The 23,852-nt window shown below is 42.4% G+C and overlaps 1 protein-coding gene across 5 annotated transcripts in view; it reads right to left on the bottom strand.

Moving 5' to 3' along the window:
• The window catches only part of FEZ1 (fasciculation and elongation protein zeta 1), a 42,735-nt gene extending 19,084 nt beyond the window's left edge, over nucleotides 1-23,651 (bottom strand). The window contains exons 1-3 of one of the 5 annotated variants that reach the window (XM_027531826.1): nucleotides 23,335-23,651; nucleotides 17,422-17,777; nucleotides 9,116-9,215 (exon numbers count right to left, since the gene is read on the bottom strand). In XM_027531826.1, coding sequence (XP_027387627.1) covers nucleotides 9,116-9,215; nucleotides 17,422-17,732 — 411 coding nt within the window. In that variant the 5' untranslated portion in view covers nucleotides 17,733-17,777; nucleotides 23,335-23,651. Of the gene's footprint in view, nucleotides 1-9,115; nucleotides 9,216-17,421; nucleotides 17,778-20,239; nucleotides 21,121-22,259; nucleotides 22,285-22,738; nucleotides 23,178-23,334 lie in introns of those variants that run through there. The other 4 variants (XM_027531827.1, XM_027531829.1, XM_027531828.1 and 1 more) reach the window with 4 other exon arrangements.
• Between the last annotated feature and the right edge of the window lie 201 nt (nucleotides 23,652-23,852).

The following is a 23,852-nucleotide window of genomic DNA, read 5'->3' as shown; positions in this document are numbered from 1 at the left end:
GGAGAGACTAGGAACCCACGCTAGTATTCTTGCCTGGATAATCCCATGGACAGAGGAGCCTAGCGGGCTACAGTCCACAGGGTCACAAAGAGTCAGACATGTGTGAAAGCTACTGAGTTCCTGGTAACATGGGAGCTATACCTAACTCATACGTCCCCAGATCCCATGAAATTTTTGCAGCTTGTTTTATGTCCCTGGATATATTCCAGTGTCTCCTAGTTTACACTGTATGGGAACTTGAATAGAATTTGTATCCTTATTGTATGAAAATTGAATAAATCTTACTTATGTTGAATTGGTTCACAGTGCTTTTCAAGTCTACTGTATTCTTCTATTTCTCTTATATTCATTCTATTAATTTTTGAGAGTTTGATATTGAAATTCCAATTAAAAATCTTAATTTATTTGCTTAAAAAATAATTTAAGATATAGTGGGACTATATGTAACTTTGTTCTGTATTTTTTGATTTTCCTGTAAACTTTCATATTATACTTTTATATGATATGACATGATAATATGAAAGTGTTATCGTATTTTCATAATTTAAAAAATATTTTTAAATTAATAAAAGAGTGAAGTATAACTAAAAATCCATGGCAGAAATAAAATGGAAGACCAGAAGTATTCAATTAACCCAAAAGAAGGCAGAGAAGGTGAAACAGAGGAATACCAACAATAAAAGAAAAACCCAGGTGGAACAAATAGAAATGCAAGATGGTATGCCTAAACACAAACTATTAACATTAAAAGTTAATGAATTAAACACTATGCAAATGAACTAAACACAATAAACTAAAAAGCACAGATCATCATGGTCAGACTAAATATAAAAGAGCCAACTACATATAATCTATAAAAGATATATTTTTAAAGACACAGATGGGTGAAAAGTAAAAGGATTGAAAAATGTTTACCTAACAGCAACAGAAAGCTTTTGTGGTTAAATTCATATCAGACAAAGTAGATTTCAAAACAAGGAGTATTACCAGAGATGAAGGATATTTCAGGGCTTCCCTAGTGGCTCAGGAGTAAAGAATCTACCTGCCAATGCAGGAGACACAGGAAGGTTTGATCCTTGGTCCAGGAGGATCCCACACACCGCAGAGCAACTGAGTCAGTGCGCCACAACTATTGATCCTGTGCTCTAGAGCCCATGCTCTGTAACAGGAGAAGCCACTGCAGTGAGAAGCCCATGCGCCACATACAGAGAATAGCCCCTGCTATCTGCAGCTAAAGAAAACCCCGCACAGCAATGAAGACCCAGCACAGCCAAAAATAGGTAAATAAATAAAATTAAAAGACATATCATAATGATAAAAGGGTCAATCAGGAATATACAACAATAATAAAAGTGTGTGTAATTAATAACAGATCTTCAAAATATGTACAACAAAAACTAACAGAACTAAAGAAACAGACAAATCCATGATTTAATATTAATAATTGGAGATTTTAACACTTCTTTCTTGATGACTGATAAAACAAAGAGACAAAAAAATCAGGATATAGGACAGTCCAACAGCACCATAAACCACCTTAATCCAGTTGACCTGTACAAACATCACAACCGATTGCAAAATAAGCATTCTTCTCAATGGCACACGGTACATTCACCAAGATACAACATACGCTTGGTCATACATCAGTCTCAGTACATTTTAAAAGATTTATTTGTACAGATTTTGTTCTCTGACTAAATTAGAAATCAATGACAAAATGATATCTATAAACATTTTTCTAAGTAACCCATGGGACAAAGAAGAAAGCACAAGAGAAAAGTATAAAATATTCTGAACTGAATGATAATGAAAACACACCATATTAAAACTGCGGATTCAGTTGAGGCAATGCTTAAAACTTTCCTGTTTTAAGATGCTGTGTTATGACTATGGTCTGAATGTTTGTGTCCTCCCAACACGTATGTTGAAATGCTAGCCCCCAGTGTGATGGCATTAGGAAGTAGGGCCTTGGGGAGGTGCGGAGGAGGGTGGGACCCTCGTGAATGGGTCTGTATTCCTATCAAAGAGGCTCCCAGAGCTCCCTTGCACAATGTGTCCTGTGAGGACACAGCCACAAGTTGGCAGTCTTCAAGCTGGAAGAGGCCCTTTAACAGAACCAACCGTTCTGGCACCCTGATTGTGGATATCCAGCCTCCCTAACAGTGAGAAGTAAATTTCTATTGTTCATAAGCCATCCAGTCTGTGGTACTTTGTAGCCCAAATGGAACAAAATCATTTTTTCTAAGTTTGAAATAGGATCTAAGCTCCCACCTTTGTTGCTGCTTTTAGTCAGTAAGTCGTGTCCGACTCTTTGTGACCCCATGGACTGTAGTCCGCCAGGCTCCTCTGCTCACGGAATTTCCCAGGCAAGAACACTGGAGTGGGTTGCCATTTCCTTCTCAAGGTATTTTCCTGACTTAGAAGTCAAACCCGAGTCTCTTGCATTGGCAGGCAGATTCTCTACTGCTGAGCCACCAAGGAAGCCACAGGCTCCCATCTTAGAAGCTTAAAGAAACGAACGGTGAAGTAAAACCCTAGTTTAAGCACAAAGAAGGGTACAGTAAAGGTAAGGGAAGAAATAAACAAACCAGAAAATGAAAAAACAACAAAGGAAAAAAAACAGAAGTGGTTCCCTGGGAAAATTAATAAAAGTGATAAACTCATAAATAAACTGATGCAGTGGGGGTGAGGGGAAGGGACAGAAGGAGAGAGAAAACACAAATCAACAGTATCTGTAATAAAAAAGGGAACATCACTCTAGCTCTTATTAACATTGAAAGAATAAGAGAATATCAGAAACAACTTTGTGATCAGTACATTCAATGACTTAGATTAAATGAATAAATTCCTTGAAAAACACAATTTACCAAAATTAAAGAAAATCAGCAAGAAATGGAAAATCTGAATAGCCTTATATCTATTAAAGAAATTAAATCGGTAATCAAAAACTTTCACAGAAAAAAAAAAAAAAAACAACTTTCACAGAGAAGGATGGTTTCACTGGTGTAGTCAATCAAACATTTAAGGAAGAAATAATACCAGCATAACAGAAACTTTTTCAGAAAAGAGAATAAAAATTTCTAACTCATTTTATGACATTACAAGAGAAGAAAACTAAAAGAGTCCTATGAACATAGAAGCAAAAATCCTTAATAAAATGTTAACAAGGGACTTCTCTGGTGGCACAGTGGATAAGAGTCTGCCTGCCAGTGCAGGCGACACGGGTTTGATCCCTGGTCCAGGAGAATCCCACACACCACGGAGCAACTATGGCCATGCCCTGCAGCTCCTGAGCCTGAGCACCTACAGCTTGTGCTTTACAACAACAGAAGCCACTGCACTAAGAAGCCTGCACACCACAACGAAGGGTAGCCCCTGCTCTTCACAGCTAGAGAAAGCCCACGCACGCAGCAATGGAGACCCAGTGCAGTAACTCATCACATTAACATAAAGAATTGATCTATACACACAAATTGTTCCATAGACTTAACATGATCACAGTTGAACTTCTGGCAAGTTTGTTTGTACAAATTTATCAGGTGATTCCAAAATTTATATGGAAATGCAAAGGATCTAAAATAGCCAAAGCAACTTTGAAAAAACAGAACAAAGTGGAAAGACATATGCTTTCTATCAAGACGTTACCATAAAGCTACAGTAACAAAGACAGTAGAGTATTGGCACTCAGATAGATGCATGATCGAGAATTCAGAAATAGGTCCGCACATTTAGGTCAACTGATTTTCAACAAAGATGCCAAGACAATCAAATATGAAAAAGATACTATTCCAATGAATTGTATTGAAACAACTAGATAGCCATACCCATGCACAAAAAATGAACCCTGACCTAGCCTAACACCATATACAGAAACTAACTTGAAATGGATCATAAATCATATAAAAGCTAAAACTACACAACTTCTAGGAGAAAAGAAAAAATCTTAGTGATGTTGGGCTTGGCAATTTCTTAAATACTACATGAGAAGTACAAGCTGTTTTAAAACTGAATAAATTGGATTTTGTCTCATTTAAAAGAACATTTTCTCTTCAAAAGATAATGTTAAGAAAGTTCTAACTTTCTTAGACAAGAAAAAAATATTCACAAAACATACAACAAACAAAGGATCTGTATCTAGAATGTACGTGTTAAATTAATTAAACAAAGAGACCATTAGGCTAAGGTGACTTCAATGCTTCAGGAGGTTCCTAAGCAAAGCAAAACCAAAACCCCCAAGGCCTCAAAGTTAAGAATCAAACCAAAGGACAACCACTCACAAACAGCCAATCAGATTTTCCCAAATAATACAACCACTCAAACTAGAGCCAATCAACTTATTTCCTTCCTTTGCTTCCACCTCTTCTCTGTAAAAGTCCTTCCTCTGACTTCTGTGGGCGGAGCACTCTTAACCACTTTGGGTTTGGCACTGTCAGATTTCAACAGATTTTTGCTCAAATAAACTGTCAAAGACTTAATATGCTTCATTTTATCTTTTAACATGAGGAACTCGAACATCTCCATAATAACACAAACAGCCCACTAAGAAAACGGGCAAAAGATTTAAACAGGCACTTCACCAAAGAGGATATACATGAAAGGATGCTCAGCATCATATATTATCAGGGAAATGCAAATTAAAATCAAAATAAGATGCTGCTCTATACCCACTCAAATGACTAAAATCAAAAAGGCTGTGCATGCCAAGGGTTGGTGGGGTAATTTGAGTTCTAAACTGGAACACCGTTTGGCAGTTCCTTAAAAAGTGAAACATACACTTACAATATGACCCAATCATTTCCCTCATAGAATTTTATCCAAGAAAAACAGAGACATATGTCCACAAAAAGACTTACACCGGAATGTTCATAATAGCTTTATTTGCAATATTCAAAGGCTGGAAACAACCCAAATGTCCATTAACAGGTGAATGAATAGGAAAATAATGGTATATCCATATAATGGAATACTACTCGGCAATAGAAAGGAATGAATGTAGATACATGCAATTAAATGAATGAATATCTAGATAATTACACTGAATTTTTAAAAAAAGACAAAAAGAGTGCATGCTTCATGATTCTATTTATACAAAATTCTAAAAAATGCAAACTGATCTACAGTGACAGAATCAGGTCGCCTGAAGATAGGGGGTGGAAGGAACAGCAATGGACATGTAGACATGCTTCCTATCTTGCTTAGTATCTTGTGGTGATGGTCTCACAGACATAAACATAAGAAACATAAGTCAAAACCTAGCAAACTGCACAGTTCAACATGTGCCGTTCACTGCATGCCAATTATTCTTCAGTAAAGCTGTGAATTTAATCTCAAGAGCGCAAGGTTGATTTAACATTTGAAAATCAATTCATGTAATTCATCACATTGACATAAGAAAGGAGAAAACCATATAATCATCTCAATAGAGGCAGAAAACAAACAGTTTGTCTTCAGAGAAATAACAAGAAAGCATCCCACAAGTTAAAGTCATGAGCTTCCAGGTTGAAAGGGCCCACGGAGTATAAAGCAGGATGGATGAAAAAAATACAGCTCACTCTAAGGCACATTACTGTAAAAGAAATGAGAAAGGAAAAAGAGAATATCCTCAAAGCTTCTAAAGAGAACCAAAAGAGAGTCACATATAAAAGACAAAGAATCAGAATGGATTTGGGGTTTCTCAATAGTGACTGAAAGCTGCAAGATAAGAGAATGGTACTATGCAATTTTAAGTAAATATTCCTTTGCAACCTAAAATAACTCTATCAAGTCAAATTCTCAGTCACATGTATGACAGGAAAATAAAAACACGCTCATCTATTCTAACAAATACATTCCTTCCACCCTTTCTTAAGAATATACTGAATTTATTTTCACTAGAACAAGAGAATACACCCAGAAAGATAAAAATATGGCAATCAGGACAGGAGAGAGAGGCAAGAATTCCCAAGACAAGAGCTGTGCACTAGATCTGGAATACAACCATATTCGTTTAGAGAAGAAAGATAGAGGGTACTAATTTTGATTTTTTTAAATTAATTTTAAAAATTAAAAGATTATCTGATTTTAAAAATATATATATGAGATTTAGAGTTCACTCAGAATTTGGAGTTGAACTAATGATAGATGTACAGGAAACTAAGCAAATGAAAACCAAGGCAATTTTTCACTCCGAGTTAAGACAGGAAGTATTTTTTTCAAAAACTCCATGATTCAGCAACAAAGAGTATTTACTCAGTTATACTCGTATTTACATATCCTCTTCCCGTCTCGCTCAGTCCTGTCCGACTCTTTCTGACCCCACGGACTGTAGCCCACCAGGTTCCCCTGTCCATGGGATTCTCCAGGCAAGAATACTGGAGTGGGTAGCTGCTCCCTTCTCCAGGGGATCTTCCTGACCCAGGGATCAAGCCCAGCACTCTCGCATTGGACACAGATTCTTTACCATTTGAACCATCAGGAAGCCCAGTATCTATACATAAGATTGATTTAACAATAAATTGGTGACAAGAGGGAAGGCCAAATGGGAGTATTTGAGGTGATGCAAAAGAATTAAATCTTCTCTTCCATAATAGATAACAAACAAAATTGCTTTTTTAAATAATCAAAGAAATAGCAATATAAAAGTGTTATTTAGGAAACTGTAGATGCCTGACCAAAAAATAACTAAAAACAGCAGATGTGGCTGCCTCTGTGGAACAGGGAAAGGTAAGTCAGGGGCTGCTGTATGTATTTTTTGTTGTCTCCTATTATTTCAAAAGCATGATTTGACTTTTAAAATTACTTACATGTGTTACTTTAATTTTATAAAAGCAAAAATGACCCTCTTTGCAGTCATAACCCTACAGCTTCTATTTCATTAAATTGGTTATAGTCACAAGGACAAGCATGAACAAGTTTGAAAGCAAATATAACTGATCCTTGGCAATGAACTAAGCAGAAGTAGAGAGAAGAGGACTTGGCAGAGAGAGAGGCCGACCAGCCGTGGGGACACTGCATGCCAAGGGTGTTTGGTCACCATGTTTTACAGAAGGAATACAGAGCATGGGTAACATAGCAAGTGATTTAAACTGAGGTCAGTGAAAAGGGCTTCTGCTGTAATGAACACAGATAATAAAGGAGGCTGAAATAAAACAGCCTTAATCCATCCATTATTGCTACCCCGTCCTTTTCCGTGGGTTAGATAGAGAAAACTCTATGAGGAGATCAAGATCATCTTTCCCAGGGTCACTCAGTTTCCCCTGAAATATTAACCCTCTTAAGGGAAATCTGCAAGTGAGGATAAATTAGAGTCCTTTCGAAGGGGAGGTTATCTTATATATTTTTTGGCTAAATCCACAAAATGAGTTAGAAAGGTGACAAAGGAGATAATAAAGCAAAATCTGCCTTTTGCACCACGACAGGCCTGATTGCATCTCAGTGATGACGTTTACTCTATTACTGCTTATCTTCTCCTTTGCATTTTGGGTAAGGACTCAACACTATCCATATAAGCACTGCAAGAGGAAAAAGAGCACTCAGGAGTTCAAAACAGCACCTGAGACATCCTATATCCATGCTAAGTAGGATTGTAGCAAATCTCTGAGATTCAAAGTCTATTTTGCCCAGTAAATGAAGCCTCAAGGTTCTGGGTATTTTGAATAGCTAATCATTAGAAGAGTTAGAAAGGCTATATAGAGCCAGCTTTCAACAAATCAACTGATTGCTGATCTCTCTGCTGTGATATTTTGGGCAATGGTCTACAGAAATATCGCCTGGTAAGGGAAATCTGGTTCTTGCCCTTCCCTGGACTCAATCCTGGAGCACCTAGAAAGATCAGATCCACCTCCCTCCCTCGTTTGCCGAGCCCACAGAATCGTGACAGCACTTCTTGATAGGGAATTGTCAGATCTGCTTTGCAGCTAAAACTAGAAAACTAAGCAGAGTAGAATGAGGCTTTGAGCAAGGACAGAGCCATTATATGATTTAGTAATACTTTTCTACACATATATTCAGCTAGGAGGGACATTTTGGAGCTCCTGTAACCTATGCAAATCAACTCAAAATAAGTATTCCCTTTTCTGCTTTTTTCAGAAGCCAGTAGGCTACCTTCTTCTTTGGTGTCAGTAACCACAGACTATGACTCAGGTCCAGTCATGTGCATGCCTGGTTGGTTGAGTTTCATAAAGAATTCCTCCTAGAGGGTTAGAGGGAGGCCCAAGAGGGAAGGGATATATATACATGTAGTTGATTCATTCTGCTGTACAGCAGAAACTAACACAACATTGTAAAGCGATTATATGCCAACAAAAATTATATGGAAAAAAAAAAAAAAAGAATTGCTCTCTATTGCATGACGACCTCTTTATTATCTGGGCCCCAACCGTGGCCATTAGCCAGGCCCTGAGCTTGTCACAAGCCTGTCAATACTGCTTTTTTCAACTTTTTATTTTATATTGGCGTATGAAAGTGAAAGTGAAGTCACTCAGTCGTGTCCGACTCTTTGCGAACCGTGGACTGTAACCCACCAAGCTCCTCCGTCCATGGGATTCTCCAGGCAAGAATACTAGAGTGGGTTGCCATTTCCTTCTCCAGGGGATCTCCCTAACCCAGGGATTGAACCCAGGTCTCCCACATTGCAGGCAGACGCTTTAACCTCTGCGCCATATAGGAGTATAGCCAATTAATAATGTTGTGATAGCCTCAGGTGGACAGCAAAGGAATTCAGCCATGCATGTTGTCAATACTGTTTTTTGATGGGACTGAACTGTTCATTTTAGATGGTAAACCCTGATTTTTTTTTTTAACCATCATTGTTTGAACACAAAAGAAGCCTGTGATACTCACCCTCCTGTCTTACTTCAGATCACCTAATTCTGCACATTGAGGACAGAGATGAGCAACAGAAGTGACCTGCATTTACACTATTTTACAATCATTCCATTCACCTCATATACCCTGGATGTCCTCCTTCATCTTACTTTTCACTTCCTCCACAATCCCTGCCTTCCCAGCAATGATGTTGAGCTTCGTTACATAATGGGGAAGACTGCTGAGTTACTGGGTGTTTTTTTTTTTAATTTTTTTTAAACTGGAATCCACAGCTCCTCAAGCCCTGTTAAGTTAGGGGCCCCAGAGGTACCTCGGTGTCAGAGTTGTTGCCGTTTAGAGCCTCCATGTTTGGGTCCCTCCAGTCTTCTGAGAGTGAAGGGATGTAATTGTCTGTCAGAGCATCCCAAACCCTGGAAACAAAGAGAAGCTCTCATTAGCGCACATCTGTGGCCTGGCCCCGCCTGGAGGAAGGAAGAGCTAGGCCGGGGGAGGAGAGAGGCTTCTGTGCGTGCCAGGCTGAGATCATCTGCCTTCCAGCATGTAGGAGTGAAGCAGCTTAAAAACTGAATTTCAGGCACTACCAGGAGAGAAGGAGCCAAGGGAATGGACCCTAGCCAGGAACTTCAGGGCCAAAAAAAAAAAGGAGGAATTTCTCATCATTGAGATACCAATGGTAGCGTCTACAATTAAAACACCACTGGCGATAAAGAAACTACTCCAGAACTAAATCTGCCCCTCAACCAAATGGCTCCTGTCCCATGAATCTAAGAAATGTCCATGTTTCCTTTCTTATGGGCAGAGAAGAATGAGAGGAAGAGGAAGGAAGAGAAAGACAGACTGATCTGGGCAGATTTTCTGGCTGAATCTCATTAAGAACAAGGTCATCGTCTGGTTTATTGATACAGCTGACCCTTGAACAACACGAGTTTAAACTGTGAGCATCCACTTACATGTGGATATTTTTCCAAGGAATATTGTAGTACCAATATTTTCATTTCACAGATCTTTATATTAACTAAAAAGTACGGGGGAAAGTTTGTGTTAGTTTAGAGATCACAATATGTGGAATCAAAAGAACTAGGGTTTGAGTCCTGATTCTCTTCAAACTATTTCAGCTTCCTGCCCTTGTCATTTGTCAGTTCCTTTGTTTTTGAGGCATAAATAGCAGAAAAATGCACTTCGTAAGGGGTAAGTACCCCTAATCCCCCTTGTTGTTCAAGGGTTAACTGTATTTCAGTTTCAGATGCCTACAATCCAGTCAGGAATTAACTCCTTGACCCCTAATGGAGGTAAGGGGATGATGCCAATGTTATTAAGCTTCTTATTACCCAAAATGTTCTGGGGATCCCAGGGTGGCACAACCCTGTCCTCTAGGAATGCAGAGTTTAAGGTGCCCTGTCTCCACCACAGAGACTCTAAGGAAAATATATGAAAGGAATATGAAACACACCAGTGCCTACTCAGTTAGTTTTTAGTGGGGGGAGATGGGGTCCCCTTTATTATATTTTTTAAAAAATTTTCTGATAGGTACATTATAAAAAAGGATATTCTACAATTCTTTTTGTTTAACTCACAATTTCAGAAAGGTTTTCTTGGGGAAAAAAGTGGGAAGGGGATTGGGGAAAATCCTGAAGTCACAAACTTTCACACACAGGAAAATAAATAAATCAGTTAACAGCAAGAGTTCATGTAAATCATTAAACCAAGCTCCTAAAACAACGCTCTCCATGGAAGTCAGCAGCACTTGAGTTAATATGAAGTAATGAAATAATGAGGGCTCGATGCAATCTCCTTCAGATGCCTGTGCACATCAAACAGGACTGATACCTGTGAAACAAGTGCAAGAAGGGATATTTTATTTAGCTATACAAATATAAGGAAATAGCCATTTAAAAACAAGCAAATATGTACACAAATGGATCAAATCAAAACATGACAAAGTATGGTTTAAGATGCTGAAAAGATAAGTGTACATTATATATATATATAGCAAATATATAGATATATAAACAAGTAGATATGTGTGTGTGTGTGTGTGTGTGTGTGTATATATATATATGTCAGAGCACAGACACTTGAAATCAGATACATAAAATGAGGGAGGGGAGTGTTCTTAACATATATAAAATATGGAATGTATAATATACAAGTATATAAACAGGGAGATTTTCCTAGTGTACAATGCACACAATTTGGTGATGAAACAAAAGCAATCAGGAAAACACAACTTAATGGCACTGCTTTGGCTCTCCACCGATTCATTTTTTCCCCTACAATTATAAGGAAGCACTTCCACAGAGCTCATCAAGTGTTCCTTAGACATTCATTCAGCAGGACTGAGCGTCTACATCTTAAACACGGGTGACAATCCAGCCTCCATCAAGCACTATTAGAGCGTCAGTAATCCAGCCTAATTCTAAATCCAAGTCTTGTTAGCACTCGAACGCCAAGGAGCAAACACGATTTGCTGCCTTCAAGACAAACGTCCCAGCACCACATCCACCAGGAAGATCAACAGACAAACCCTCCGAGCATCACGGCGTTACACTCAGAATGAACGGCATGCATGCAGGCACTGACCTTGAAGTCTGACCCTGCAGCAAGTGCCTGGAAAACTGTTTCAGCAAAGCCCAAAACAGGCAGGAGCCTTCTGTGCCTCTCCTAGATAGGGTGGAAGCTGGGACCTTGAATGGGGGACTACACACTTTCCAATGACCTTGAAACTGTTTACATCTTTAAAGTGACACATGAAGATGCTCTAAAATCATTTAGGGCAGCAACTTTTCTCACCTGAGCCTTCACTGACAGACTCTGGATTTCATCTTCTAGTTCTAGATTTTTAGTGACAATTCCCTAAACCTTTATCTCCTTGGGATTTCAAGGCATCCTTGTTCTCTTTCAAGTTTTCTCCTTCCTTTCTCATAGACATATTTTTTATCCTTTGAGGTTATAAGCAACCTTTAATAGAATGACTCATTGTCATCATTTGCACGCCTTCCCATATTCATTCAGTGCTTGTTTAACAATAATTACCATAGCAGCCAACCTTACTGAGCAATTACTAAACACAAGTCAGGTACTATCCTAAACTCTCTATGTGGATCAATTCACTCATTCCTCACAGTAACACTGTAAAGCAGATGCAGAGGAAAAAAACACTGAAACACAGAGAAGTTAATTAATCAAAATTCACACAGTAATAACAGAGGTAGGATATGAACCCAGGCAATACAGTTATTACAGCCTATATTCCTACCCACTTGACTATTCCAATTCTTTATAAATTTTATGATTCTCGTGAGCATCAGAACATATGCCAAGTTAAAAATCACAACCGAGAACAGCAGGGCAACAGCCGCCTCTGTGTGAAAGGTCTATAACTGCATTATTCTGGACATGGTGCTTTCATCAATCTGTGAAAGGAGAACTGGCAAGGTCAGCAGGGGTACACGCCTGCTTTCTGTTTAGATCTCCAGCCCAGGGAAGGTTAAATGGAAGGCAAAGGCAGGCACACTGGCAGGCACGCAGCCCCGGGAACCAAGAGAGGCCTGGGAGGGGAAAACACAAAGCTTTCTGGAGGGAGAGAATGGGTTAGACTTTTGTCCCCAGAGAGGTTGTCCATCCTATCCTAAGCAGGATCCTTGGGAAGAGATGTATTCCCTGTCAGAAGTACCCTGGGTGGACTGTAAAATTCCACTTCCTGAGAGGAATCCTCCTATTTACTCTTATCTTAGGGAAAGGAGACTTTGAAAGCTATCCACTATTATCTTTCATCAAAAAAACTCAGATTAAACAAGTTCCTGCAATTCTCGTCATTATGCTGTCATGACACCTGAAATCCAGTTTGTTCCCTCATGCATGCTCAGTTGCTTCAGTCGTGTCCGACTCTTTGCAACCCATGGACTGTAGCCTATCAGGCTCCCACGTCTTGGAATTCTCCAAGCAAGAATACGGAAGTGGATTGCCATTTCCTACTACAGGGGATCTTCCCGACCCAGGGATTGAATTCGACTCTCTTATGTCTCCTGAATTGGCAGACAGGCTCTTTACCACTATGCCACCTTTCCTCAGTCCCTATAATAATAGAAATGCCTTTTCAAGTGCATATTTTATATCTTGGGCTTACATGGTTGCAGGAGACTTGGGTTCAATCCCTGGGTAGGGAAGATTCCCTGGAGAAGGAAATGGTAACCTGCTCCAGTATTCTTGCCTGGGAATGCCATGGACAGAGAAGCCTGGAGGACTACAGTCCATGGGGTGGCAAAAGAGTAGGAGAGAACTTAATGACTGAGCACACACATATACCTGTAGAAATGACAAAACTGTCTTTTACCGTGGAGGGCTAGGGATTGGAAAGAGATGCTAGCAGAGGATGAGCAAAGCGAATAGAATTTATTGGACAAGTGAAAGTGAAGGTCACTCAGTCGTGTCCAGCTGTTTGCAACCCCATGGACTATACAGTCCATGGAATTCTCCAGGCCAGAATACTGGAGTGGGTAGCCTTTTCTGACTCCAGGGGATCTTCCCAACCCAGAGATTGAACCTAGGTCTCTCTCACTGCAGACGGATTCTTTACCAGCTGAGCCACAAGGGAAGTTGGACAAGACGTGCACACTAAAATCTGGGTCTGAAACCGGCAACATAGCCATCAAGGCTACATCAATCCTGCTGCACATACACACACCCATATACATATTCCTGACCCGATGGTAGACAGGGTAAGGTGCTCATTAGAATTTCAGCTTGGTAACATCTCTTAGGCTGTACTGCCTTCATCCATTGTTTTATCGGTTTCAAGTCAGGCCAATATCCACACTTAGATGTGTGTTAACATGAGTACACTTTTGCTGTTAATGCTTATGAATTACGAATTATTAACACACCAATGACCTTGAACAACTTTTTAGATTCTTTCAAATGCTTCAAAAGAATCCACACTATGTCTGCCTTCCATATGGGGAAACAGAACCTCTGAGAAGAGAACTAACTTTCCTAAAAACCACAGCTATCTGTCGACTTTCCCTATCTGATTATTTAGGATTTACTTGTCTTCAAGTTAAAGCATGGCTGACTACAATCTGTTTACTTATCATGGGAACTTGATTTTTAACATGACCCCCTGGTGGCTCAGACGGTAAAGCATCTGCCTGCAATGCGGGAGACCCGGATTCGATTCTTGGATCAGGAAGATCCCCTGGAAAAGGAAATGGCAATCCACTCCAGCACTCTTGCCTGGAAAATCCCATGGATGGAGGGGCCTGATAGGCTACAGTCCATGGGGTCGCAAAGAGTCGGACACGACTGAGCGACTTCACTTTCACTTCACTTTTAACTCAGTAATTCTATTGGAGGAACAGGAAACTCAGTGTTCTCATATATTTGGCCCCTCTGTCACTAGGGGCCTTGTAAGAGGACAGACAGGGAAACCCAGAAAAGTAGGAAGTGGGGTGAAGGCTGACCATTCCCACTCGGTAGGCCTCCAGGTTGGATCTCTTATGACAAAGAAAGGGTGAGTCTACATATGCAGAGAAGAGATTCTGGAGTATTTTCTAAATTTAAAAAAGTGAAAATACATTTTCATACAGATTGACTCTCTTTTAATGACTTCCATGCCCTGACAAGGCAGAGATAAGTTGATATCTCAGCCAATTCTCTTTGAGCCAAATAGTTACAAATGAAAACTCTGGGATTTCCCTGCCCATCCAGTGGTTAAGACTCTGTGCATCCAATGCAGGTGGTCCAGTTTTGATTCTTAGTCGAGGAAATAAAATCCCACCTGCCACATGGCAGGGCTAAGAACAAGAAAAGAAAAAAAACCAAAACTTCAAAGGGAATCACTCCCCCTGCTTTCTGATTTGTGCTATCTTTCAGGAGGAGCCTGGTGGGCTACATTCCATGGGGTCGCAAAGAGTTGGACACCACTGAGCGACTTCACTCACTCACTCACTCAGGAGATTACTTTGGCTAAGAATTTCATTGTTTTTGTTTGAAGCTTCCATTATGTAGTTCTAACCCATCCAAAAGACTTGCAATTCATTGGCAGATGAAACCTCTAACTACCAAATCCTACCAAGTTTATTAGAACAAGAAGGCTGGGCTTAGGAGACTATTAACCAGGTTGGATATTAAATTATCTTTTTCTTTTACCCCATCATAATATTAGAGTTGAAATAGCTGGATGGGTGTCTATAAAACAAACTGTATAATTTGATTCAAATTTTTTCTTTTCTTTTTTTTTTTTTTGATTCAAATTTTTAAGCAGTAAAGCTTTAGATATGTATGAAACACACGCTGAATGCCCAGAGAGCACAGTATTACAATTTCTCTCCCCAGATTCTTCCCACCACACTATCCCCACATCATATTTTACCTCTAAAGAATTATTCAGCTTTCAGTCATTTAGCTGAGCAGTCAATGAAGGAGGCAAGTCAGAGAAATCAGGATAAGGCCAATAATCCCATGTGATGGTAATTCACACTGAGTGGCCTCTGCTAATGTACTAGAAAAGGGTAAGAACCTGGTTGTTGAACCTCTGTCCTTAATGAGGCAGAGGGGGGTTTAGACAAGGAGACATGATCTATTGGAAGCAAAGGAATTTTCAGAGCACAGCCTGGGTGAGGTGAGAAATGAGGTTCTTAGCCAGTCCTTAGCCCTGCTGCATCGAAACTGAGCTCCAAGGTTCCAAAGATGAGCACCATCACAGTCAACTAGACTTAAGCGATGAGCCCAAGGTCACACAGGGAGTGAGAGTGTAAAAATGGCAGTTCATAGTGTTTCTAGTCCATCGCGCACTGCAGTGAACTATGGTCAAAAAAGCTCGTATTATAATAAAGCCCCAGAACCATTCTTTTATGACCTCGAGGAGTTGAGCAAATTGTAATAGGCTCCGAATCTAAAAAATCAGTTTGAAACTTAAAATTGAATTGAAACACGAAGCCCACAGTCACAGTATTGGTCACCAGAGTGAAATGTCCTTTGTGATCGTACCTTCAGGCTAGCATTAATTAAAAAGAAAAGGAAATGCATTACATGTACCTATGAGGCTAGCTATTATTGCTCATCCAGGTCATTCAATATTCACTCAAAAAACATGATTTGATCACTTACTACATACCACGCACTGTGTCAGATACTGGAGACAGAATAGCGAGTAAGGCAGACAGACAGCCCTAATATTCACAGAGATACAATCTCAGTAGTTTTCCAATAAGCAACTATCTGCCAAATATAATCAGGTTCAATCTTGTAGTGCAGAGGTTCCCAGTCTTTTTGGCACCAGGGACCAATTTTGTACAAGACAATTTCTCCACAGACCGAGAGTAGGGAGGATGGTTTGGGGATGACAAACGCATTTCATTTACTGTGTACTTTATCTCCAATCTAATGCCACCGCTGACCTGACAAGAGGTACCAGTCCACAGCCTGTAGGATGGGGACCCCTGCTGTAGAAGGGGTCTTCTTCCCCCACTTACTTATGGGCAACTTTTCCCCCCAAGTACATAAAAAAGAGAAACCCAAAGTGCAGTTGCTCTTTTGGCTGAAACTTCCACTACCAACTACTCGACATTTCCTGTGTGATCCCTAAAGAATAGTTGATGCATATTTATCCCTATGGGGAATTTATGCCTATTTTTACTAAATACCCCAAACACCTTCTTTAATTCATACAACAAACACCCTCTTCTCTTTCTAGTCCCTCTTTGAACAGCACTTTTCTCAAATCTCTGTTCCTGACTTCTGTTAACACCCTGCTAAGTCACTTCAGTCGTGTCCAACTCTGTGTGACTCCATAGACGGCAGCCCACCAGGCTCCCCCACCCCTGGGATTCTCCAGGCAAGAACACTGGAGTGGGTTGCCATTTCCTTCTCCAATGCACGAAAGTGAAAAGTGAAAGTGAGGTTGCTCAGTCGTGTCCAACTCTTAGCGACCCCATGGACTGCAGCCCACCAGGCTCCTCCGTCCATGGGATTTTCCAGGCTAGAGTACTGGAGTGGGGTGCCATTGCCTTCTCTGGTTAAGACCCTGGAATGTGACTATTAAGTGACACAGGGAATACTCAAAAGCCACTTCACCTGCTTATCATCTTTACTTTGTCCAGGGTAATTCCCCAATCTCTTGGTTCAATGTTCATGCTTTCTTATTTGGACTTAACTTTTGCAGATTATCTTTCCAGTCCTGAGGGGGTGTAAACAACTTGGAGATTTTCACAGTTCTGGTGTTTTGTAAAGCAAATTGTTTCAACAACATAGTTCCTCTTAGTTCATTTTTTTTTCTTGCCCTTATCTCTAATATCTGGATGGATTATTACGATATAAAGAAAGCTGAAAATAGACAGACCCCCAAATTTCCCATGCTCCTGAATTTTGATTTTGTATCTAAGGGAATCTCTTTCCTAAAAATACTTTATTCCTTTGTGGTTTCAACTTAAGAAAACTCTACAGGTGACTGTAAAGGGATATAAGGGAACAAGGTCAGCAGTTACCAGGGTGCGGTCTCACTGATACAAAAATATAAGTAGTATGCCATAAACCCACGGACAGAAACTCGTTCTATGTCAGGGAGCCCCAGACCCCAGGGCTCTAATCTGAGACAAGAGAACAACTGAGACGCCTTACTCCTCATCCTGCAGGGTCTCCTCCTCCTCTTGAATCTGGAACTGGTTCTTCACAGGAGCTAGGTTCTCGGTCTTGGCGTTGTAGTTCCGAAAGCAGACGTTGAGCTTCTCATCAAATTCATTCACCAGGTCCTCCATGGACTTGAAGCTGATGATTTCAGAAGAAAAATTCTCCAGCTCAGATAGGGAGGGGTCCTCGAGATGGTGGGGAGACGAGCCATAGAAACACCGGGGCTTCTCCTCAGGGTCTTCTGAGCAGCAGGGCCGAAGGTCCTCAAATTCTTCATCCAAACTCACCAGTGGGGCCTCCATCCTTGCACAGCAATCAGAAAACTGCAACGTTCAGGATTCGTTTATCTGGAAGAAATAGACACGGTAATGTGAGTTTGGACTGGGCTTTTATGCCAGCTCTGTTGAGGAGCCACAATCACTTATTACATAATCACTCATTACTCTCAGCCCCTAAAAACAAAGATCCTGCTTTACTGGCTCCATTGTCTGTGCTTCCTCACTATTATACCCTTAACGAGTGCGAATGTCATTATCAGTGTGAATAATGCTAACTTAATAAGCATGCATTTTGGAGACACACCTGCTTTCCATTCCCTGCCCCCAAAAACAAAGCCTAACTTTAACAAAGGTTAAGGATGCAGCCCACCTAGACCAGCCTGCCTAGGTGTGCATCTGCTCACGCCTCAGCTCCTGCCCAGCTGTAATTGTAGCAGTAATTTAACTTCTCTCTGCTCCTCTTTTATTCTCCTTAAGACAGAAATAATAGCAGGACCTACCTCAAAGGGCTGTCCTAAAGGTTAAAGGAGTAAACACAGGTAAGTGCCTAGAACAGTGCCTGGGAGATAATAAACATCGATGTTGTTCAATTGATGTTCTTTGTATTATGATGGTGATGATTAACATAGGTCTACATCCTTAACCATGTGCTCTCAAAACTGGAGGTTTGTGGGACTTCCCTGCTAGTCCAGCGGCTAAGACTACATGCACTCCCAAGGCAGGAGGCCGTGGTTTGATCAGGGAACTAGATCCCACATGCCAAAACTAAGAGTCTGCGTGCTGCAACTAAGACCCGGCACAGCCAAATAAGCAATTTTTTTTAATTTTAATAAATATTGAAAAGGAACTTCCCTGGTGGCCCAGTAGTTGAGACTCCACACTTCCAACGCAGGGGGAACGGGTCTGATTCCTGGTCAGGGAACTAAGATTCCACACGTAGTACAGCACAGCCAAAACAAATAAATAACCTGGAAGTTTTCCATTACTTATTTGGTGGCAAAACCTGCCATGACCTAAACTCATGTGGCAACTAAACCTGATCTACATGCTTACAGAGCTGTTTATGGTTTTAATGTATCCCATTTAGTGTGTTTTGCTGCAGAAATTTTAATTTTTTTTTTAAATTATAGAGATGGCTGCCCAGCCCCAGCCCCCAAGGGATGATATGCAGAATACGCACTCTATTACTGCATTCCAAAACCTGAGATCATCTCAATTCTGAAACATGCCTGGCCCCAGGGGTTTTGGACAGGGCTTCATGGACCTGGGTAGTACTACTCTCATCAATAAACGGTGGACTAATAGAGCACTAATACAGACTTTCATACAAGTACCTGAGTTTTTTCCAGACACACAGCTTACGTCTGGAACTAGAAGAGTGGATTAGTGACCTGTAAGAGAGAGACCCAACTACCCGTGTCCTCCAAAGCCAGACTCCACAGCCACCTGGGGCACCGCACCCCAGAAGGCTGTACATTCAGGCCTCCCTTTATTTCCCAATAGCTCCGGGCCTTCAGCTGTGATTTATCCATCCGTATGTATACAACCAAGCCCTTCCCCAATTTTAATTTAAATTCCTCGAGGACATGAACATCCTCTGGATACCCTCCACGGTTTCTAGCACACACGGCCTGCGGCAAGGTAATCAATCAATGTGTGCTCACTGACAAATGATCTTCCGTCCCCCTCACAGAGTTTTCATTTTCCACTGCAGGCTGCACAAGCTTATTGTCTATCATGCCCTTCTCTACCTACTCCGTTTCCTTCCCTGGAACACAGCAAGGCAACCAAACTTCTATCTCTTATCTGTGTGGTGACGGATCCAGTCAGATGCTTAAACTGGAACCACTACCCAAGGAGAAGCAAACAGAGAGCAAAAACATCCTCCACCCCTACCTTTAAAACTAAAATTCTACATAAGCAGGGCAGATGGCATGCCAGGTGAGGACCTGGACAGTTCTTCCTGGGATTTTACTGGGATTGAGTCAGTTACCACCACATCTCAACAAAACATATTCTGAGTATTTACGGTTTGCAAAGGCAACGTGATTAAGACCTCAAAATACAAAAAGATACAAAAGCAGTATGACAGCTTAGAAAGAACACAGGGTCAAGAGTCAACAGACCTGCCAATGTCTGACTGAGTAAGAAGTACTGTGGGTCTTGATTTCCTCAACTGTTAAAAAGAAAGTGTTGGTATAGAGCTAATACTTTTGGAAGTCACTTTTAATAACATATTAACATAATTAATAATTTAACTGTATATTTGAATAATATAGTTCAATCAAATATATCCAAAATATTACCATTTAAATATCTAATCCAAATTTTTAAATATTAATGAGACATTTGACACTATTTTTTCATACTAAGTCTTCAAAATATACTGTGTATTTTACATTCACACTGTGTCTCCATTTGGACCAGTCAAATTGCAAGTGTCCAACAGCCACGTATGGCTAGTGGCTACCATATCGGACACCCCAACTATTAAGTAATACACAGCTAGTTGCCAGTCAGAGGTTCCTCACCTATGGTCAACAGACTCCTGAGGGTTCTTTGAATATACCACACTTCATTTTTTGCATTTAAAAGCATATTTCAGGGAATTCTCTGGTGGTCCAGTGGTTAAGACGGTGAGTTTCCACTACAGGGGGCACAGGTTTGATCCCTGGTTGGGGCACTAAGATTCCACATGCTTCTCAATGTGGCCAAAAAAAAAAAAAAGAAGAGAGATAAAATCATATTCTGAGAAAGATCCCAAAGCGCTCCTCTACATTGCTAAAGTGGCTCATCGCACAAAAAAGATTAGGAATCCCTGAGTGCCAAAAGAGTGAGTTTAGAAAAGATCACTCAGCGTGACAGAAATTAGGGAAAGGTTTACAGACGAGAGATTTGTGTTGAGAGAGCCCCAGGTTCCCATCCTGGTCCTATCACTTCCCAGCTTTGAGACTCTGGGCAAATTATAAACCTCTTTGACTTCATTTCCTCATCTGTAAAATGGGGTTTACAATAGTACTTATATTGGAGGTTGCTTTGTGCAATAAATGAGACAATCTTTGAAGTGTTACGCACAATGTATGGAATACATGAAGTGTCCAAAAATGTCAACAATATTAGGAAAGCAAAGATAGTTACATGAAAATGTGAGGTGACAGTGCTTCAAGTAAAATAAAAACTACCCTTGCCAAGATATTCCCTGTGTGATGCTTCAGAATGCTTATCAAAAGAGAGAACTATCGCTGAATGAATGTTATCATGCTTTTTACTAAGGCACTCCTGCTATTTTCAATTCATGTGGTCAAAGCTTCTCAGATCACTGGTTCCATTTCAGCAAGACATGAAAGCTAACCAGCTTGTATTCCAAATATTCACACTTTCTTTAAATCTGTACTCTTCCTGGAGGGGACAAGGGAGCTGGCATGAGAAGGTATACCAAGGAGGATGCTGATTGCAAACAACAGAATCTATCCCATCAACCAGTAACAAGAGGGCAATCCAATCAGAATCTAAGACTACAATTGAGTTTTGAGTGATAGCAACAAGCAAGATTGTTCTAAAAGCACCTGTCCTCAGCACAGGCTCTAGAGAAAATGGATTTACCTAGAAGATTATAAAAGAAGAAATGGATATCACCACTCACTCTGGAGTTCAGAAACATGATCACTGGAAAACTCAATATAGCCTGATTTCTTTTCATCAACTCATTTGCTCCCCAAGCGCTAAGAAGGTCTGCATGATTGACCAGCTGCGGATGAAGCTAAAATTGAAAGCACTTGACACCCAAACTGAGCCCAGATTTTGTAGAAAGAGCCCAGGCTATGGCAGAGGAGGTGAGAGGCAAGCATCTGGCCCACCTCAGCTTCAAGGAGGGCTCCCTGAATTGGGGCTGACCATCCTTCTTAAACGGCGCCCCTTCTCTCCTCCTTTTCCTCTTCTCTCTTAGTGGAGTGCCTCTGCCCCCAAATAAGATGTCCTACTCTTGTATCTTGGCAAGCTCATGCCTGTCTTCAGTCACAGCTCATTTCAGAAGCTTCCTTCCCTTAAAGCTGGGGTGAATTCAATTGAGCATTTATCCTCCTCCTCTGTACTTCCAAAATCAACTTGAAGAAACATAAAAATGAAGAATGGCAGAAAAAAAGGAATCATAGGAGGGTGGTCTTGTCTTTTTCTCTTTATCATAGAACGAGAGTGCAGGACTACAGTTTGCTTATGTCCTATTCGTTTATTTAGGCTCCCAAGAGATGGTGTAATTTGGAAAAGAAAGGACCGCGGGGAGCTTAAGAGAGACCCAGTAGGAAACAAGCCTCTCGTGCAGCACAACGATACACGGTCGCCGCAGCTCAGGCTGCGGGTACCGGTTTCCCAGTGCCTGCTCTGCTGAGCTGAGCAGCAAAGAATTCACCATGCCTCCCCCTGCCGGGCCTCTGCATCTCCACACAGGCCCCACTCCAGCTCCCCTTCTTCCCACTACTTGCCCCAGAGATCAAATGATCCTATGTGCCCACCGCCCTCCAAACCTTCCCGGAAGCTGATGGTCCACTGACCCACCTTCGGTTTCCCCACTGCTGCTCAGCAAAAACCAGTGCCAAGCCGCACCTTTCGACAGAGAGTATTTCACCGCATAGAAGTCAGCAGCCTCTTTGTAGTTCTGCTCCCCCCTTCTCCCTCCTGCTGCTCCATCCACCCTCATCCCACATCCCCTCCCCCAGGCTGCCGGGGTAAAGAAAGGCCCCTCCAAGCAGCACAAAGCCTGGTGCTCCGAGAAAGCCGGGCTCACCCCGCACAGGCCGCACACATACTCCACGGCCACGGCCCTTTCGGCCCAACCAGACCCGGACGCGGGGGACGAATGGGGGGTCAGGAGGTGGTGTCGCGGCGAGGAGGGAAGGGACGGGCAAGACAGGAGAAGAGAGGGCGTTGATAGGCCCCTGGGGGGCTCTGTCGGATGCGCCCCCAGCCCCCAGAGGCCCTGGGCCCACAGGAGTGCAGTGCGCCCCCACCAGCATCACACTCGTCCTTTCTCCGACCTGTTCGTAGTAAAACAATCGCTCCGCCAGCGTCTGCGGCAGCTGCCAGTGGTTCTGACACTGCAGGAATGCACGGTCCTGGGGAAAGGCTCGGCATCCCAGGGAGGGGCGCGGGCGGGCTGAGGGCCAGGTTCTTACAGGCATGAAAGATGCTGGGGCGTGTAAGGAAGCCAGACTAGATGACAGTCCTGGGAGGAGGTACTGACTCACTGCTCCAGCACCACCCGGCAGCGTCCCCTGCCTCCCCCAGCCCCAAACCAGGCAGCCTCCAGCCACACACACACACACACACGCGCGAACGCCCCTGGCTGGCGGGCTCTGAGGATGCTCAAAATGCGGGTCTTCCCGAATCCCACGGCCCCGGGCACCGCAGCCCACCGTGCTCTCCCGCGAAGGGCTGGGCAGGAGGGCGATGGCCCTCGTACTCTCCCTTTACGATTCCAGGATGGGACAGGATGGGGTGCAGAGACTCGGTGCCCCCAGCCCTGCCCACCGGAGCATCCCAAGTCGCGTGGGGCCTCCTTCAACAACCCGGTCCACCCCCCACCCACGGCAGTGGGTCGGTCCGGACTAAAGGTCGCCCCCCGCGACGGCACCTGTGCGGGTCCTGGCAGAGGCAGGCGGATCGCGGGGCTCAGCTGGACACCCCCATCCAAGGGCCGCGGCGAGCGGCCGGAGCGCAGCGGCAGCGGCAGCGGCGAGCCAGAGAGCGCTCCCCTCGCAGCTCCGCCGGCGCCCGGCTCTCGGCTCCCCTCCTCCACTCCGCCCTCTCTGCCCCCTCCCCGCGCTCGTGCCCGGGCTCCGGGGAAGGTGTAGGGTGGCGCGCGCCGGGCACCCGCACAGCGGGCACGCTCAGGACCCGGACGTCATCTTCTCGTTAACATTCCTTGCTTTCCTTGGTGCCTGTGGCTTGCCTTTATGAATATTTATGACTACTATTTCTCTTTCCTCCCCCTACCCTTCAGCGCTGGCCTTTCTGCTTCGCTCATGAATATTCAGAAGCTCAAGACGCGAACTTGCAGTAACTCCCAGTGTGGGTTTCTCACTGGGAGGGCCGGGCACTGTAGCTTCACCATGAAAGCGTAGGCGGGTGGCCGAATGGATGGGCGGGGTG

The sequence above is a fragment of the Bos indicus x Bos taurus genome, chromosome 29 (assembly GCF_003369695.1).
Source record: "Bos indicus x Bos taurus breed Angus x Brahman F1 hybrid chromosome 29, Bos_hybrid_MaternalHap_v2.0, whole genome shotgun sequence".
In the NCBI taxonomy this organism is placed as follows: Eukaryota; Metazoa; Chordata; class Mammalia; order Artiodactyla; family Bovidae; genus Bos; species Bos indicus x Bos taurus.
This window is presented reverse-complemented; position numbering and strand designations above follow the sequence as displayed.